This window comes from Schistocerca piceifrons, chromosome 9, assembly GCF_021461385.2.
Source record: "Schistocerca piceifrons isolate TAMUIC-IGC-003096 chromosome 9, iqSchPice1.1, whole genome shotgun sequence".
Lineage (NCBI taxonomy): Eukaryota > Metazoa > Arthropoda > Insecta > Orthoptera > Acrididae > Schistocerca > Schistocerca piceifrons.
Window position 1 is genome coordinate 135,072,335 of NC_060146.1, and position 19,555 is coordinate 135,091,889.

At 42.8% G+C, this 19,555-nt stretch overlaps 1 protein-coding gene across 2 annotated transcripts in view; it reads right to left on the reverse strand.

Moving 5' to 3' along the window:
- Nucleotides 1–19,555, reverse strand: part of LOC124717389 (gamma-interferon-inducible lysosomal thiol reductase-like) — a 328,253-nt gene that overhangs the window by 206,167 nt on the left and 102,531 nt on the right. For both annotated transcript variants that reach the window (XM_047244238.1, XM_047244239.1), the window contains exons 4-5: nt 4,566–4,712; nt 6–68 (exon numbers count right to left, since the gene is read on the reverse strand). In XM_047244238.1, the coding sequence (XP_047100194.1) occupies nt 18–68; nt 4,566–4,712 (198 nt within the window). In that variant the 3' untranslated portion in view covers nt 6–17. The remainder of the gene's footprint in view (nt 1–5; nt 69–4,565; nt 4,713–19,555) is intronic.

The following is a 19,555-nucleotide window of genomic DNA, read 5'->3' on the forward strand; positions in this document are numbered from 1 at the left end:
CTCACCGACAATAGCTCTCAAATTTCACCCCAGAGGTCTGCCCGTATTGCTGTTTGGTCTCCCCGGCTCTGAAAGCAGATAAACAGGAAATCAGTTGAAGATGATTACCAGCACTGCTAGTGTCAAAAAAGACATCTACATTTAAACAATATATCTGATAGTTAAGTCAGTAATTTCTCATTTGATTAAAAATAAATTGCAAAAATAAGGACTGAATATTGCTCTTAATAAGAAAATATCTACCATATGTGCTGCACTGAAGACCCAGAACCTCTTAGTGATACACTGATTACACGCTATGATTATATTGATTTGACCTTAAAAGGGGTAAAATGCTAAAGTAGGACAAACACTAATTAACAAGTCTGCAGAGGGGAAATTTATATATGACATTAAAAATGATGTTCTTACTTCAGGAGAATGTTCTGTGAAAAACAGCATTATTAAAGATATTTGAAATTCGTCTGTGGAACTATTAGACAATGTGCAGTTACACAGGGTGTTTTTAAAATAAATGTAAAACACTGAGAGCGCTGGTAGGGTGGATCATAACAAGCAAGTTTCACATAGTAACCATGTCTGCATCACTTAGCGTTCGGCACTAGGCCTCATTTAACAGTGTCACACACTGCCAGGAGGACAGGCATACAACCCACCATATGAGTCAATATGGTATCAGGTATTCCTGATGGGACAATACCATAGAGTTTCTTCTGGCATTTTCTGGAACGTGAACAGATTGCATTTGGCAGTCCAAATTCCTGTTTGGTCCAATGTCATACAGAGGGCAGTTACCGTGCATACTGTAGAATCTGGTTCGCCCTGTGTCAGTGTGTCAGCAAGTAAGGCACTCTTGTGTTTTGTACTGTGCAGAGCTGATGGGAAATGGAGCACTTTTCTTGGGAGGAAAGGGCAGACATGCACTGGGCTTACAGTGTGGCAGATGGAAATGCTCACACAGCTCAGTGGAGGTACATTTATCTGTTTCCAAATAACTGAGTGCCAGATCCACGCATGTTCACTGCCCTCCACAAAGTCCTAAGAGAGACAGATGCACTTGAGGTGAGTTGTCTGCTGACAAGGTACCACAATCGTGCATATGCATTTTAGGCCTACATTAAAACCCGATGCATTAATTTTGTGATACAGATGCAAAAGCTGCACAGCCACAGTCGTCAAAGCCTGTGCGGAGACCAGAGTTTGAAGAGGCGGCATTAGCACTGCTGCGAAACATATCCTCAACAACCTTGTGAAGTGTTGCTTGAGGAATGGATGCAAGCCATTCCACTGTCTGGTGTATGCAAATGAAGATGATTTGCACCCTTACTGCCTTCAGAAACTTCAAGCCCTTAACCTAGAAGATTTTCTGTATCACATTTAATTCCGCCAGTGGTTTTTGCATAAGTGGGGCATTCAGACTGAATTCTCACACTCTGGACTTTTTCCAGCTGATACATCGTTTACAGGGGAAGATGTGTTCAACAGCTACAATGAACACGAGTGGGCACTGGAAAATCCGCATGCAACCTTGTTTGTAGTCACCGAGAATGTTTCGCCATAAGTGTTTGCACTGGTTTGGTAGGCGACAATTTGATTGGTCCATACATTCCTACCGACGACTAAACCCAAATAAACATTAATCTTCTTAGGGGAAACACAGCCAAAGTTATTGTAAAATGGAAATAATTTAAAAAACCAAGATCGCTTAAATACTGTTCACTGGATGACTGATTTCAACACACTAAAAGTGCCGTCATCGGATCTGTGAAGATATAACATGACATGGTTGAGGGAAGGCTTACGTGAGTTACACTATATACATTACTATTAGTACAGTACCACATACCTGAATGTAGCTTAACATTTATAAACCATTTGCATATAGCGATACATGAGGCAGACCAGCTGATACAAAATCATTGTCACAAAAATAAAAAACAACTGCTCTCATGGTCGTTCTTTTCCATCAGATATGTAAAACCGAAGTCACAAGATAAAACCATTTGGTAGATGACCGCTGCTCGAATAACACTGCCCTATTCCGTGCCGCCGGTTTACCTGCTGCAATTCTAGTGGTTTACAACCGGCCACTAGATAGCGCTGCTCGAATAACACTGCCCTATTCTGTGCCGGTTCACATGCTGCAATTCTAGTGGTTTACAACCGGCCACTAGATAGCGCTGTCCCAGCAATGCACATACAGTCCCATAGTATAACCACTCACTACTACTACAATGCAACTTTAGTATTACTGCTAATCAAATACCCATGCAAAGAACACTTTCGCATGCATTTACTGTACATACTACACATGCTATGCATACTATACATACTATGAAGTATGTCCATTACAGAGTAAAAACATCTGAAGCAAAGGCATTATCCATATTAGCGCCATACAAAACTACATATTGTAATTTACCCTTATTAATACATGGAAGTAAGTTGTTCATAACACGACTCAGATACAATGTGATGAGTGATTAAACCTATATGCTGTGCTTTACTTGTTTGGGCACTACGGTCGTAGGTATTGTAAACGCTAAAAAAAGTACTAACGTACCATAAAAGGCTCTCACCGTCTATACACTCATTGTGAACGTAGCACAGGCCAACTATGAAAACCTGCATAAGCACATGAATTACGGAAGGCCAGGTTAGACAGGTCAATCCCAGCATATAGGTTTAATCACTTGTCACACTGTATCGAAGTCGTGTTTTGAACAGCTCACTATGTGTAAATTCCTAACTTCCATGTATGAATAAGGGTAAATTATAATATGTAGTTTTGTATGGTGCTAATGTGGGTAATGTCTTTGCCTCAGATGTTTTTACTCTGTAATTGACGTACTTCATAGTATGTATAGCATCCATAGCATGTATAGTATGTTCAGTAAGTGTATGCGAAAGTGTTCTTTGCATGGGTATTTGATTAGCAGTAATACTAAAGTTATATTGTAGTAGTAATGAGCGGTTATACCGTGGGACTGTGTGTGCACTGCTGGGACAGCGCTATCTAGTGGCTGGTTGTGAACCACTAGCAGGTAAACTGGCACAGAATAGGACAGTGTGATGTCGACCGTTGTTAGTCGAGCAGCGGTCATGTACCAAATAGTTTTATCTTGTAACTGCGGTTTTACATATCTGATGGAAAAGAATGACCGTGATAGCAGTTGTTTTTTTTATTTTTGTAACAATGATTTTATATCATCTGGTCTGCCTCATGTATGGTTTATAAATATTAAGCTACATTGAGGTATGTGGTACTGTACTAATATTAATGTATATAGTGTAACTCATGTAAGCCCTCCCTCAAGCCTGTCATGTTATGTCTTCACAGATCCGATGATGGCACCTTCAGTGTGTTGAAACCGGTCACCTAGTAAACAGTGTTTAAGCGATCTTGGCTTTTGAATTATTTCTACAACAGAGCTATAGCCCCACTACACACAGTCCCTGCACTGCAAAAAAGTTATTGGAAAATGTCCCACTCAATGGGTGACAGTGTATGTGGTATTAACATGATGGTGCACCTGCACACTTCACTCATGCGGTGCGAAATCATTTGGTGAGACCCTTAATGGGAACTTGGTAGGACGTGATGGGCTGCTGGCATAGTCTGCACATCCTCTCAACTTGAGGCTTCTTGATTTTTTCATCTGGGGCCATCTGAATCACATATCAAGATGGATGAAGAGCTGATAGTGCGAATTATGGCAGCATCTCATGCGATCCCCATTTCATCACTTGGCATGCCCCCTAAACTTAAACGCGGCCTAGCGGTTCTAGGCGCTAGTCTGGAACCGCGCGACTGCTACGGTGGCAGGTTCGAATCCTGCCTCGGGCATCTTAGTTAGGTTTAAGTAGTTCTAAGTTCTAGGGACCTGATGACCTCAGAAGTTAAGTCCCATAGTGCTCAGAGCCATTTGAACCATTTGAGCCTAAACTTAAACAGCTTTGCTGAGGCTCTTCAGTTGTGTAGCAATAGCAGCTCAACATCGAACGAAACGGTGGATCCTGCTTGAAACCCAGGCAGAGGCACTTTAATCGAAAGAAACATAAACCAACGCCTGGGTTTCAAGTACGGTTCCCCATTTCACTCGATGCCTTGGCGCTATTCCAGTACAGCTGGAGAGCCTCTGCAAAGCTGTTCGAATTTAGCAGGAATACCATAGGGAACTGAGGCGTGAATAGGAATTTTGATTAAGGAGGGAGGTATGCTAAGGTAGTCCGTGCAGTTGTGTAAAGCTACTGTGCCAGGGTGGTGTAGTGGCTAGCACATCTGTCTAAAAAGCAGAAGACCTGGGTTTGAATCCTGGCCCAAGTACAAATTTTCAATCGTCGCTTCAGTATGCACATATACATCAGAGATGATTGAAAAGGTTTCTGGAACCGTATAGTTTCGTTTTATTCAATATCTGTTCCGTTTCACAGTTCTTACACGAACAAAGAAAGATCCCCATCCATCACCATGATATGGCAAATTGCACCAAAAACAAAATATTTTAAAAAGTAATTCTGGTCTCTGCCCTGTAGCCTACAGAACAGTCGGGCCGTCTACTCACCCCGTTGAGCGTGACCGTGGGCACGCCGTGCAGCGGCGGGGTCAGCGCTTCGGTCACGTCCCCGTTTCGTTTCAGCAGCAGGCTGCCCCTCGAACCTCTGGAGCACTCCAGTATCGGCTGCCAGCTGATCCCCAGGTCGCCGGCGCACTGGAAACAAACCCGACAGTGAATGACAGTAAATTCCCTTGAGGGAGAAATGTTTGTATCCACAAATCAACACGGATATCCAAAGAGCGTTCCTGCGAAACTCGACTTGTCCTTTTCTCACACAATATAAAGAATGATTGTAATAAAATTTTCTCTTCAAGAGAGGGCCCCCATGAACAAGGAGTGATCTAAGGACAACGAAAATTTACAGAAACATTTGCAAGGACATGCGGAAAAGAAATAACAAATGAAACACAGTTTTATTTCCACATGAGAGGTTGTTGTTGTTGTGGTCGTCAGTCCTGAGACTGGTTTGATGCAGCTCTCCATGCTACTCTATCCTGTGCAAGCTTCTTCATCTCTCAGTACCTACTGCAGCCTACATCCTTCTGAATCTACTTAGCGTATTTATCTCTTGGTCTCCCTCTACGATTTTTACCCCCCCCCCCCCTCCCCACGCTGCCCTCCAGTACTAAATTGGTAATCCCTTGATGCCTCAGAACATGTCCTACCAACCGCTCGCATCTTCTGGTCAAGTTGTGCCACAAACTCCTCTTCTCCCCAATTCTATTCAATACCTCCTCATTAGTTATGTGATCTACCCATCTAATCTTCGGCAATCTCCTGTAGCACCACATTTCGAAAGCTTCTATTCTCTTCTTGTCCAAACGATTTATCGTCCATGTTTCACTTCCATACATGGCTACACTCCATACAAATACTTTCAGAAACGACTTCCTGACGCTTAAATCAATACTCGATGTTAACAAATTTCTCTTCTTCGGAAACGCTTTCCTTCCCATTGCCAGTCTACATTTTATATTCTCTCTACTTCGACCATCATCAGTTATTTTGCTCCCCAAACAGCAAAACTCCGTCACTACTATAAGTGTCTTGTTTCCTAATCTAATTCCCTCAGCATCACCCGACTTAATTCGACTACATTCCATTATCCTCGTTTTGCTTTTGTTGATGTTCATCTTATATCCTCCCTTCAAGATACTGTTCATTGCGTTCAACTGCTCTTCCAGCCCCTTTGCTCTCTCTGACAGAATTACAATGTCATCGGCGAACCTCAAAGTTTTTATTTCTTCTCCATGGATTTTAATACTTACTCCGAATTTTTCTTTTGTTTCCTTTACTGCTTGCTCAATATACAGATTGAATAGCATCGGGGAGAAGCTACAACCCTGTCTCACTCCTTTCCCAACCACTGCTTCCCTTTCATGCCCCTAGACTCTTATAACTGCCATATGGTTTCTGTACAAATTGAAAATAGCCTTTCGCTCCCTGTATTTGACCCCTGCCACAGTTAGAATTTGAAAGAGAGTATTCCAGTCAACATTGTCAAAAGCTTTCTCTAAGTCTACAAATGCTAGAAACGTAGGTTTGCCTTTGCTTAATCTTTCTTCTAAGATAAGTCGTAGGATCAGTATTGCCTCACGTGTTCCAACATTTCTGCGGAATCCAAACTGATCTTCCCCGAGTTCGGTTTCTACACATGAGAGGGTAACATTAATTATAGTTGGTGTCATAAACAATGGCGACCGAGTTTAGGTTCGTTCTGCGCATCTACTTCACGCATCCTCCGACAGCCAATGAGAATTGAGTGGTGTTCTGAGCGCTTTGCTGTGGATGTCGCACACAGTGTGAGCATTAAATGTGTTCTTAGCGAGTTGTTTAGCAAATTTCTATTCCATTCGTTGCCAGTTGTCATGGCTGATAGTGGTGGTAAGCGACACCTTCCACGCAAGCGAGAGACATAATTTGAGGGATACACGCTTACATCCAGCGCAAGAACGTACGAGGTCTGTTCAAAAATTCCCGGAACATTCGTAATTTCGCGCCAATGGTGTGTTGGAGCGACATGCTATTGGCATCCCTACACACGCCTGTGTTTAATGTGTAACCGCCGGAAGTTTGCCGGCCGGGGTGGCCTAGCGCTTCTAGGCGCTACAGTCTGGAACCGGCGACCGCTACGGTCGCAGGTTCGAATCCTGCCTCGGGCATGGGCGTTTGTGATGTCCTTAAGTTAGTTAGGTTTAAGTAGTTCTAAGTTCTAGGGGACTGATGACCTCAGAAGTTAAGTCCCATAGTGCTCGGAGCCATTTGAACCATTTTGAACCGGAAGTTTCTTCGTTGTATGTCTGTTAGTTACTGTTCAGTGCTGTACTCAGAAGAACGTTGTGTCGCACAGATTGCGAATTTCAAGATGACAGAGTTAAAGGAGCAAAGCGTCTGCATTAAATTTTGCATGAAACTCAAGAAAACGTTTAGAGACACATCAAATGATGCAGCAAGCCTACGATGATGAGTCTTAAGTCGTATTGGAGTTACGAATGGTTCACACGGTTTAAAAATGGCCGGACGGAAGTTAAAGGTGACCATCGTTCAGGACGACCTTCGACGTCTATCGACGACACTCATGTAAGGAACGTTCAAAAATATTCAAATGTGTCTGAAATCTTATGGAACTGCTAAGGTCATCAGTCCCTTAGCTTAAACACTACTTAACCTAAATTATCCTAAGGACAAACACACGCACCCATGCCCGAGGGAGGACTCAAACCTCCGCCGGGACCAGCCGCACAGTCCTAGACTGCAGCGCCCTAGACCACTCGGCAAATCCCGCGCGGCCATGCTGCATCCCACCTTCCAAAAAGTCCTCAGTCCAGTCACAGATTTCACCTGACACCCCATATGATCGTACTTTTGACAATAAGGGCACGTGTGGTACTGAGTCAAATGCTTTTCAGAAATCAAGAAATACTCCATCTACCAGACTGCCTTGATCCAAAGCTTACAGTATGTCATGTGAGAAAACATGATCGATGTTTTCGGGATCCATGCTGCTTGGCACTGAGGAGGTCATTCTGTTTAAGATATCACATTATGTTTGATCTCGGATATCTACATCTACATCTACATCCATACTCTGCAAGCCACCTGACGGTGTGTGGCGGAGGGTACCCTGAGTACCTCTATCGGTTCTCCCTTCTATTCCAGCCTCGTATTGTTCGTGGAAAGAAGGATTGTCGGTATGCTTCGGTGTGGGCTCTAATCTCTCTGATTTTATCCTCATGGTCTCTTCGCGAGATATAGGTAGGAGGGAGCAATATACTGCTTGACTCTTCGGTGAAGGTATGTTCTCGAAACTTCAACGAAAGCCCGTACCGAGCTACTGAGCGTCTTTCTTGCAGAGTGTTCCACTGGAGTTTATCATCTCCGTAACGCTTTCGCGATTACTAAACGATCCTGTAACGAAGCGTGCTGCTCTCCGTTGGATCTTCTCTATGTCTTTTATCAATCCTATCTGGCACGGATCCCACAGTCCTGAGCGGTATTCAAGCAGTGGGTGAACAAGCGTACTGTAACCTACTTCCTTTGTTTTCGAATTGCATTTCCTTAGGATTCTTCCAATGAATGAATGATGTTCTAAGGTTCTACAAAAAGTTGATGTCATAGATATTGGACGGTAGTTTTGTTGATCACTTCTACTCCACTCTTGTAGACGGTTGTGACTTGAGCTTCTCTCCAAGAACTGGGCATGGTTTCTTGCTCGAGGGATTATGATAGATTATAATTAGAAGAGGGGCTAACTCAGCCGCTCGGCTAATCCCGCGCGGCGTAAGGAACGTCAACGAAATTGTGCGTGCCAATCGAACACTGACTGTCAGAGAGATTTCACAAGAATATAACATTTCAGCTGGATCATGTCATGAAATCCTGGCACAGCATCTCTGAATGCATCGTGTTGCTGCCAAGTTCGTCCCACGGGTCATGAGTCAAGACCTGATAGACCTTCGCCACGCAGTCTGTGAAGAGCTTTTCGATCGCGCAAATGAGAACGAGATGTTCCTTCAGAGAACCACAATGGGTCTACGGTTATGATGTTGAGACCAAGGTTCAATCCTCACAATGGGTCGGGAAAGGTTCTCCAACACAAAAAAAAAACTCGTGAGGTCAGGCCAAATGTCAAAGCCATGATGATAGTTCTCTTTACTTTGAAGCATTACTTCATCATGAATTCGTGCCACAGGGATAAACTGTTAATCGGTGGTACTATCGGGACATGTTGCGAGAAGATGTGAGAAGGAAACGGTCTGAAATGTGGCGAGACAACTCATGGCTCCTGCATCACGATAACGCACCAGCACATTTATCGCTGTTGATGCGTGATTATTGCACAAAAAACGAAATCACTGCACTGCCTCGTCCTCCGTACTCTCCAGACCTGGGCCCTGCGGTCGTTTTTAATTTCCAAAGCTGAAATCCCCATTCAAAGGACGAAGATTTTCAACAATAGACGAGATGAAAGAAAATTCGCAGACGGCACTTTGCGCGATCCAGCAAGAGGCGCATAAGGACTGCTTCCGGAAGTGGAACAGCGTTGGAAGCGGTGTATGAGTTATGGAAGAGAACACTTCGAGGGAGACCGTGCACAATAAGCAAAAGGTGAGCGCAGAAAAACTTTGTGGACAAAGTTCTGGAATATCTGAACAGACCTCGTACATGCGTTTAGCGCAACTGTCGCTTGGAACCGGTAACCATGCAATCGCGTCCGTTTCTCGACCTGCGCGAACCGTTATCTTCGTGGATCGTCCTGTAACTGCGTACCAGAATGGTAGTAACTAAAGAGACTATACATAGGCTCTCTGGTAATAACGCAGCGAGTGTTTTTTCGTTTCTGAGCAAACAAATGCAGATGTCGCCCTCCAGAGTTTCCAGGAAAAGGTCTGCAAGACTTGGAAGAGAACAGTGAATATAATGAAAACAACATAAGGTTTGCGTATGGCACGAGTACTATTGAAAAAGAGTTAACAGCAGGGGAAACTTTATACCATTGTGATTTTACCTCTCTCTTCTACAAAATTTCAGAAATGTAATTTCCCACTGCGTGCTGCTTGCAAATCAGTGGTAGAGTAATATATGACAAAGCCAGAGAACGTAGCTGTAAAAAAATGTAAATGTCGTGTCACTAGGGCCTCCCATCGGGTAGACCGTTCATCGGGTGCAAGTCTTTCGATCTGACGCCACTTCGGCGACTTGCGTGTCTATGGGGATGAAATGATGATGATAAGAACAACACAACACAAAGTCCCTGAGCGGAGAAAGTCTCCGACCCAGCCGGAAATCGAACCCAGACCCTTAGGATTGACATTCGGTCGCGCTGACCACTCAGCTACCGGGGGCGGACAACGAAGCTGTGAATTTCAATTATGAGAACGTAGCAGGAATTTATTAGATACTCTGTAAGTGCGAGAAAATTTTAAACTCACCTTCCCATACATTTTGTCTTTTTCTAGCCTAATATACCTTTCCTTTGAAACTACTTACCCAGAGCAATGAAATTCTAACAGTCAATTGTATTAGTAAACGTGGGTGAAGTGACATTTTTTAGCTTTGAAGTTATATTACAAAGGAACCGATGAGATTTTTTATTTAAAAAAATTGCCAAAAATGGGTCATTATTAACAAGTTTTTTATATCTACAATTTTACTATACTAGACTTAAAAATGTCAATGTTTAAGGAAATAGTGCAAATGTATGTCAAAAGAGTTTCAGTGTTCTACTGATAATACTTGAGAAAAGGTACATTGAAAACGGACATTTTAACATGGAGATAGAAGGGAGCTTCTCGCTTTAGTGTGGAGATTACGTTTTAAATTTTTAAATACGGTGCTTAATTACATGTCGTAATGAAAAATCCAATTTTTGTTGTCCTTGGAAGTTGTTTGATTGGCAAACTGCACGTGAACTGTGTGCAATGAACCATTAAGCGGGTTAGCCGAATACAATCTGGGAGGGAAAAAAAAGCACGCCACAAAGAAATTATCCGAATGGGACGGATATCGGTGGATGTGATGTAAGCATATGGACAAACAAATGATAACAATTTCCTAGAAGTTTGTAACAGGAATTTCCGACCACCGTGTATAGTGCCAAATTTCGTCCACTTGGCGCGTTACATCGTCAAAATACCGAGATGATTGGAGAGCGCTACCCAAAATGGTCCAAACGTTCTCACTTGGTGTGAGATCCGGCGACCTTGCTGGTCAAGGTAGGGTTTGGCAAGATCGAAGACAAGCAGTACAAAGTTTCGCAGTATGCGGGTGGAAATAACCTTGCTGGAATGTTAAGTGCAATATGGCTTGGCATGAAGGGCAACGAAACGGGGCGTAGGAAATCATCGACGTACCGCTGTTCTGTAAGGGTGCCACGGAAAACAACCAAAGGGGTCCTGCTATGAAATCAGATGGCACCCCAACCCATTACTCGTCGTTGTCGGGACGAATGGCAGGCAACAGGCATGTTGGGGCGTCTCCAGACGCATATTCGGCTTGGAGTCTCATTGAATGGAGTAGAGGTGTCTTCAGTGATGGGTCCCGTTTCGAATAGGCCCCCACATGACGTGTCTGGAGGCGTCCCAGACAGCGGTGGGATATGATTCTGAGTTTCGCCCGCCATACTGCCTGACAACAAGGCCTGGGGTGTCATTTCATTTCATAGCAGGATCCCTCTGGTTGTTTTCCAAGACACGCTTACAGCACAGAGGTGTGTCGATGATGTTCTATGCCCGTTTTGTTCCCCTTCATTGTAAGACACCTTGACCTTACATTTCAGCAAGATAATGCACGACCGCACACGGCGAGAATTTCTACTGCACGTCTTCGTGCTTACCAAACCCTTCCTTGGGCAGCAAGTTCGCCCGATCCCTCCCCAATTGAGACCGCTAGAAGACGGCATGGGTAAAATACAGGGAGCGAAAGGCTATTTACAATTTGTACAGAAACCAGATGGCAGTTATACGAGTCGAGGGACACGAAAGGGAAGCAGTGGTTGGGAAGGGAGTGAGACAGGGTTGTAGCCTCTCCCCGATGCTATTCAATATGTATATTGAGCAAGCAGTAAAGGAAACAAAAGAAAAGTTCGGAGTAGGTATTAAAATCCATGGAGAAGAAATTAAAACTTCGAGGTTCGCCGATGACATTGTAATTCTGTCAGAGACAGCAAAGGACTGTGAAGAGCAGTTGAACGGAATGGACAGTGTCTTGAAAGGAGGGTATAAGATGAACATCAACAAAAGCAAAACAAGGATAATGGAATGTAGTCGAGTTAAGTCAGGTGATGCTGAGGGAATTAGATTAGGAAATGAGACACTTAAAGCAGTAAAGGGCAGCAAAATAACTGATGATGGTCGAAGTAGAGAGGATGTAAAATGTACACTGGAAATGGCAAGGAAAGCGTTTCTGAAGAAGAGAAATTTGTTAGCATCGAGTATAGATTTAAGTGTCAGGAAGTCAATTCTGAAAGTATTTGTACGCAGTGTAGCCATGTATGGAAGTGAAACATGGACGATAAATAGTTTAGACAAGAAGAGAATAGAAGCTTTCGAAATGTGGTGCTACAGAAGAATGCTAAAGATTAGATGGGTAGATCACATAACTAATGAGGAGGTATTGAACAGGATTGGGGAAAAGAGAAGTTTGTGGCACAACTTGACTAGAAGAAGGGATCGGTTGGTAGGACATATTCTGAGGCAACAAGGGATCACCAATTTAGTATTGGAGGGCAGCGCGGAGGGTAAAAATCGTAGAGGTAGCCCAAGAGATGAATACACTAAGCAGATTCAGAAGGATGTAGGCTGCAGTATGTACTGGGAGATGAAGACACTTGCATAGGATAGAGTAGCATGGAGAGCTTCATCAAACCAGTCTCAGGACTGAAGACCACAACAACAACAGCAGAAGTGTTATCAGCAGGGCCCTCCAACCAGCTCGGGATTTTGACGATCTAATGTGCCAGTGGGACAGAATTTGGCACGATATCCCGCAGACGGCTATCCAACATCTCTGTCAATCACTGCCTAGCCAAATAACTGCTTGAATAACGGCCAGAGGTGGACTAACGCGTTATGGACTTGCTCAATTTGTGAAGCTCTTTCTCTTTAATAAATCATCCAATGTTTCTGAAATTTTCCGTACATGTACACTCTATGACATAAAACTCGACCGGCGGCCGGCCGCTTCAGAGGCTAAGTTCGCGCCGATCGCGACATGGGACAAAAAAACTGGCCAACTCGCTAATTCTCTAATTCCGGTTATCTGCACAATCTGGCAACACTGTAGACTGCGGCACTTCCTGGAGGAAAACTTGTCCCATGATAGAGAAACCCTAGGCTGATTACGCCTGTGGTCTAGCCGTAGCGTGCGTTGTTTCTGTTCATAATGTCAGTGGACCGAGAGCAGCTGCCATAAAATACTTTTATAGCCTCTTCTGTCTGAATGCTGAAGACGTGAATGTAATGGTAGCGCAAATTCAATCTATTTCGCTTTCTGACACGCCGATATCAAAATTTTATCCAGTAACGGTTTTGCGGCAGATTTCCTGCAGACTGTTCTCCTCTGGACGCCGTATGCGGCAAAGCTCCGGGATCCATTTGCTGGCTATTGGCAGCGGCCGTGGCGTCAGCAGCGGCGCTGCACTCCCCCGTTCTTTATCGAAATCGCCTGCTACCGCTCATCGCTTTTGATGATTTAAAACGCTTTATTATTAAATGTTGCTCCACAGAAAATTTCTACAATTTCCATTCACGCTCAAAAGCAACAGAGACAGACGCCCTGATTAGTAGGCGGGTATTATATTACATTAACCGGCAAGAGCTGAGTACGGCCCGAAATTAACTTTATAGACTGGGACGAAATTAAACCATCTCACTACATTCGATGAATTTATAAATGCTTCATACCTCGTTTCTTTTCCTTTCAAACTCAATTATTTGTGCAACTTTTGGTCAATGTTTGGATGTTTTCGTCAAGCCAGAGTGAGCGTCTGTGGTGTAAAGCGTATTACAGTTCTTGTTTCATTCCTTATGGTAACTCTATGCGTTAACTGTGTGAATACCTTGCAATGCATGCTCTGTAGCAGTGCAGGAACACTGCACATTTGGAGTTCCATGTATGGTTTCATGAAGCATTTATTGTTGATCGGAAGTGATAGTTAAGCTCATCAGATTTAAACCAGAAAAAATTTGTCGTTTTGAAGGTTTCAGAGAACGGAAAGGAATTGCTAACGCCGGTGTTAGAAAACGTCTACAATTAAATGCTATTGTAAAAATTTAGAAGAAGGGAACTATATTAATCAACATGTGCACTTCATAAACAACCTTCGGACATGTTAGACCTATATGACGAACAAAGCTCAAATTTGTATCGTTGTCAGTCGGTTTGAATCTTTTCAGGACCTATTTTACAGTGAAGCACCTTGGCATTTGCAAAGCAGACATCCATGATATTAACTTAATTTACTAAGTCGAAATCGGACGAAGATTGATGTTTAAAGGCATTCTTCAGATTTCGCATAATGAATTTTTACTAGCAGTTTGCAACTCCATTAATTAAAATGGAAAATAAAAGGTTGTAGTCAGCGGCTTCTACCGTGATTCGAACTGCTACGTCATATAGTACGAGCACTGCAACACACAAGGGAACCTCTGAGCTAACGGCACACCGGCGGCAAGAGGCGGACTATAGACCCTGCGATGTTGCCTGAGCCTCAAAACGCAACCTTGAACACACAAACAGAGGAGGAGGAGATTACTGTTTTAACGTCCCGTCGACAACGATGTCATTAGAGACGGAGCACAAGCTCGGATTGGGGAAGGATGGGGAAGGAAATCGGCCGTGCCCTTCCTAATGAACCATCCCGGCATTTGCCTGAAGCGATTTAGGGAAATCACTGAAAACCTACATCAGGATGGCTGGGCGCGGGATTGCACCGTCGTCCTCCCGAATGCACACACAAACTGGTGTTACTTATGTGAGGAACGCTGTTCTTGGAGTCCAGAAATTAAATATACTTTCTAATTGTGTCATCTTACTGTGGATTATATCGTACGAGTCTTCGATGTGGAAAACGAATGTCAAGTGAATTTAGCGAGGTAATGCCGGCCTTCACCCGGAAGTAAATGCACTATCAGAGTGTTGACAAATACTTGCTACGACGCTGCCATTTCTCGGCTCTCTGACGAGGCAGCTCTTCAGCGAAATGCTTGCCGTGATTCTCCGATACGGTTCTTCAGAGTGGAGACGCGCGTGCACGTTTGGTTTTCATGCGGCGTTCTCCCCTGATGGTTTCTGACGTCGCCTTGTGGGCTATGTATACATTTGAGACATTCAATTATCATTAATCCAGAATGATACAAGTTTCAGCTTCCGGCGTGGAAGAAGGCTGTTGACGCCGACATTATATCATTTCAACGTAGGGAAAGCAAAACGGATCATTCAATGTTTCTCATTCAACATAAAGAATGTGAGATAATTTTCCGTAACGTTCATAATCATCTAAAAATACAAACGAAGTAAAAATACATCGGAAGCTTATTCGAACTGAATAAAATGTAAGATACCAAACGCTTTGCACCTCGATGTCGAATTTGTCCACGTGCAACCTTTTGCAGCATACACATAGAATGTCATGATTACCACGAGAATGAAGAAATATGTTGGTAAGGATGGAAGCAAGAAGAGACGCAGTCAACAAATATTCGATTCCTCATGGCATTCATTTCATTTGAGACGTAAGAAGAGGTAAAGCGGGAATTTACTTTCGTTAACACGAAAGATATGCCGCACATATTGATAACGAGGAAGTCTGCGTCTTCATACGTTTGCTCCTTGAAATCTGTATGCTCTATTATATACTAAGTAGCCCGATCATTGTTTCAGTAATGTTACCCTCTTGTTTGACCCCGTAACGATGAACAGATTCCAGATGCATGTCTCTGCATGAAAGTAGCTGTTCGAACCATTCCTGGGTTGTTTTTTGTGTTTTATTGCTTGGAGTTCCTGAAGCAGACCACTGTGCCTTCCCCCCTCGTGGGTTAGGTCTCAAAACTAAACTGTCAACTTTATGTATCTCACTTCTCCTGCAGCGTTGATCACGAGGAGCCGAAGTAAATGAGTGTATTCTGCATGACGTAACATTCAGTATTCCCTTCTTTCATAGCCACTCTTCATGTGCATCGATACCAAATAGGAATGTGAAAACTCTTGCGAGTGAGAGAATGACAATAACAATCGTAACAAGAACAAGCAAATAATGAATGATGTTTATTCCAACGCAGAACGAGAATGGCTTTAAATATAAACATCTATATCTATATCCATATCTATTGATCTTTGAGTTGGCACAATGCAAATATATTCTTAGCATTTAGTTACTGAATTTAGTTCTGGATGTTTGCAGAGAAAAGGAAAAGTCGGTACTTCTCGCTAGTGTAATATAATGTGAACCAGCAACTACGCTTTCATTAGAACACGACTCAAGCAGGTCCTCAGGTAGGTACCAAGGCACTGCTGCATTCTGTTCCCTGACATTGCTCTGATGACGGTTAATGCTGATAGTTCCGATTATGAAATACAAAACGTATTGCAGGGTAGTTCCTAGGATAGTAACATTAAATTTGCATTGTAGACGGCACATGAACGTGACGACTATCCATATTACTCATCAATATAAAAAGACAATATTATGGGAATTTAGCAGGATTACTCAACATGAATTCTGAAATTGGGTGACTGACCGCACAGATGCTGAACGTCGTCAAGAGTATACGATGTCCTAATCGCATTAGGAATATGAATATCGCCTTCGACAGCTCGCAACTTTCATATTGCTATCTCCACCCTACTCCAGACAGCCCTCGGTGGAGTTGCACTACGTTGCCGATGTTACGGAAGGCCTTCAAACCGACAACAGACCACATATTGAAAAATACAAGCGAATTCTCTTGCAGCGTAAGCTTATTGTAACTAATCTAAAAATTATTGGAGAGGAACATTGTCCTATTCAAAAAAAGTAAAATGTGACACACTGTTGACGTCAAACGGACATTATCTATGTCCTGTCTTGTGTCCTACTCATCTATAATATCAAGTGTACTATCAAAATGATTATATGTAATGGATGATAATGTAATGCATTGATACCAGATGATGGGGGCAGGCCGTGTGGCCGTGCGGTTCTAGGCGCTTCAGTCTGGAACCGCGTGACCGCTACGGTCGCAGGTTCGAATCCTGCCTCGGGCATGGATGTGGGTGATGTCCTTAGGTTAGTTAGGTTTAAGTAGTTCTAAGTTCTAGGGGACTGATGACCACAGATGTTAAGTCCCATAGTGCTCAGAGCCATTTGAACCATTTGAACCAGATGGTGGGTTCACAACGGTATTGATGTGAAAATAAAACAGAAGTTCGCAAAAGTGCAGTTGTGCATTTTCGTACGTTTTCACCTCGAGATGTACAGTCGTGCTCAAAAGTATCCGAACGACCTGAATTGCATTTTGCCTGATCGCATGCAACCGGCATAACGCAGCTGTCTAGCAGGTCCTCTAATCGCTCCTTGGTACAGTCGTTTGACTATTGAAAATGGTTCCAATAAGTCACCACTAGAAAACACTGCTCTGTATCGCAATAACTCAAGATGTAAAGTAATACCACGATACTACAAATATCAGGGAACACCTTATCACAGATAAGACTGTCCTTAAGGCTTGTAAGCTCACATTTATTACAATAAATGACATACCTGAAATGTTACCACTCTTATTATTACGTCAGATTGGTAATGCACGTAGTAAGTTCGTCGTATTCATGATTTCCTCTTCAAAGTAACATACCGTACTTATTATTTAACACAAAATTACATTAAAAATTTAAGTTATTCACGAGCAGCTAGTTGAGAATATGCATGAACTTTAAATGACACGACAAACCGTCTTGTTCCGCATATGGATTCGAACCCAGCTCATGCAGACTAAGCATAGATTTCGTGACTGACGGAAACTAACAGTCATTCCTGATTAGGCATACAGAGAGTGATATACCTCGATTTTAGACAGTATCAGTTAGCAAATATTAACTTTAAATTGCATAACGCAAACATTTTTAACAGACGCGAATTCCTACCCAGCATCTATTGTCCCTGTTAACGAACTACGAGGGATGTTAAATATTGCTTCTTCACAAGTAACTTACTTGAAATGCCGTAAGGTAAAGCTTTGTGTTGGACACGGATTCGAACCCAGTACCTAATCGGATTGCTATCGAAGCACAGTCAAATGTGACATATCGGATTTTCGCGGCAGTAGCTAGATGTTTCAACTGAAATGACGAGACGAAACATTAATTTTTTCCTTCCTAGGACTCCAACCCGGCACCTATCGCTGTTATATTCTAGAGAAAACGAACGTTAAATATGGGCTTGTTGCACCAGCAGTGACATGTGAGCAGGTTTGAACTAGAAATAGTATGACGAAGAGTTCAGCGCTCACTGGGAATAGAGCCCCACACACATCGTTGTTGACTACACACAAAGAGACGTCAGCTACCGAATTTTTCTCCACCAGCTGCTCAGAATAGCATCTTGAACCGTCATCTCGCAAATAGTTCTGTGTCTCACTGGGAGTTAAAATGTCAGATATCGTTAGTGTTGACAACGAATGAAAATACATTAAAAATCAAAATGATTATTCACCAGCAGATAGGTGTTCTCATGCTAGAGCTTGATAATACATAATTAAATCTTTAGTGCCGGGCCAGGATTCGATCCCATTCACGCGTAATATGTGAAGGTGTTGAGTAATCTGCAGTTTTGAACAAACAACAAATTGTAGCCGAGCTGTATTGCCTCGAAGGGATCAAATTCCGCGTTAAGGGCGGTCTGAGTTGCATTCCCAGTTCAGAACCAATTTTATCGACATACAGAAGTTCGGATAAAAGATGGAATAAGTGTCCTGTGACCATACATAGCGTTTGTTTCGTCACTTGAAATAAATAACTAGTATAAGAAAGGTTACTGGTGATAGAGTTTCTACATGTCGCCACTCCAGACTTTATTGTGGTTCAACCTACCGTCTACTTGGTAGAGAAGGAATATCATCTTTAATGTGAATTTTCAGACCACGCTGCCATTATATCTTCTTCACTTGGTGTAGCCAGGAGAGAATGGAATCTGTCTCTCCCTATCTAAAATCATTGACAGAAGTGGGAATCGAACCCAGACCATAGGTATAACAACATACCATTCGTCCAACAGACCACGAAATCCTCTTCTCTGCGACTCATTTTTCGTTCGTTACACCGTTGCGCCACACTGGATGAGAATTCTGACACACAGGCTCCCTGTAGTAATTTGCAGCATGATCAGTAAATTCATTTACCTGGTTGACCGAATCACCATGAACTAGCTGCCTCGGCTACCCAGTGCATACATTCGACTCTATTTTGTAATCACCGAAATAAAATCACGTAACTGCCACCTACACAGAACTGCCAACAGTGTAGGATGCAGAAGTTTAAATAGGAAGTATTCCTTTCCTCTTGAGCTATTCTATTGTGCTATCTGTTACTAGAAAACGTCTTTCAGTCCAGAAGAAAAGCTATAACTGTTGATGAACCGATAGCCATTTAAAGGGACAGGGCTCTTATTTTACTTGTACTTGATTGAACTAAAGACGTTTAAAAATTTGGTGCTGGACTGTGATTCGAATTCGTATGTCCGCTTTCGAGGATCTGAATCTCTCGGAACAGTATAGTTCAGTCATTTCGTTCCTTTTCCCTAGACTGCAATCTTCTCTAGGTCTCCTCCAAAATTTCGGTAATTCATGACTCTTCATGGCTAATCATTAATATGATGTGATTAGATTAGATTAGATTACATTAGATTAACTCTTGTTCCATAGATCATGAATACAACATTTTGTAATGATGTGGAACGTGTCATTTTAATGAAAGATTTCTTTACAACAGTTTTTTACACTCTCATTGCTTCTTATTTCTCTCTC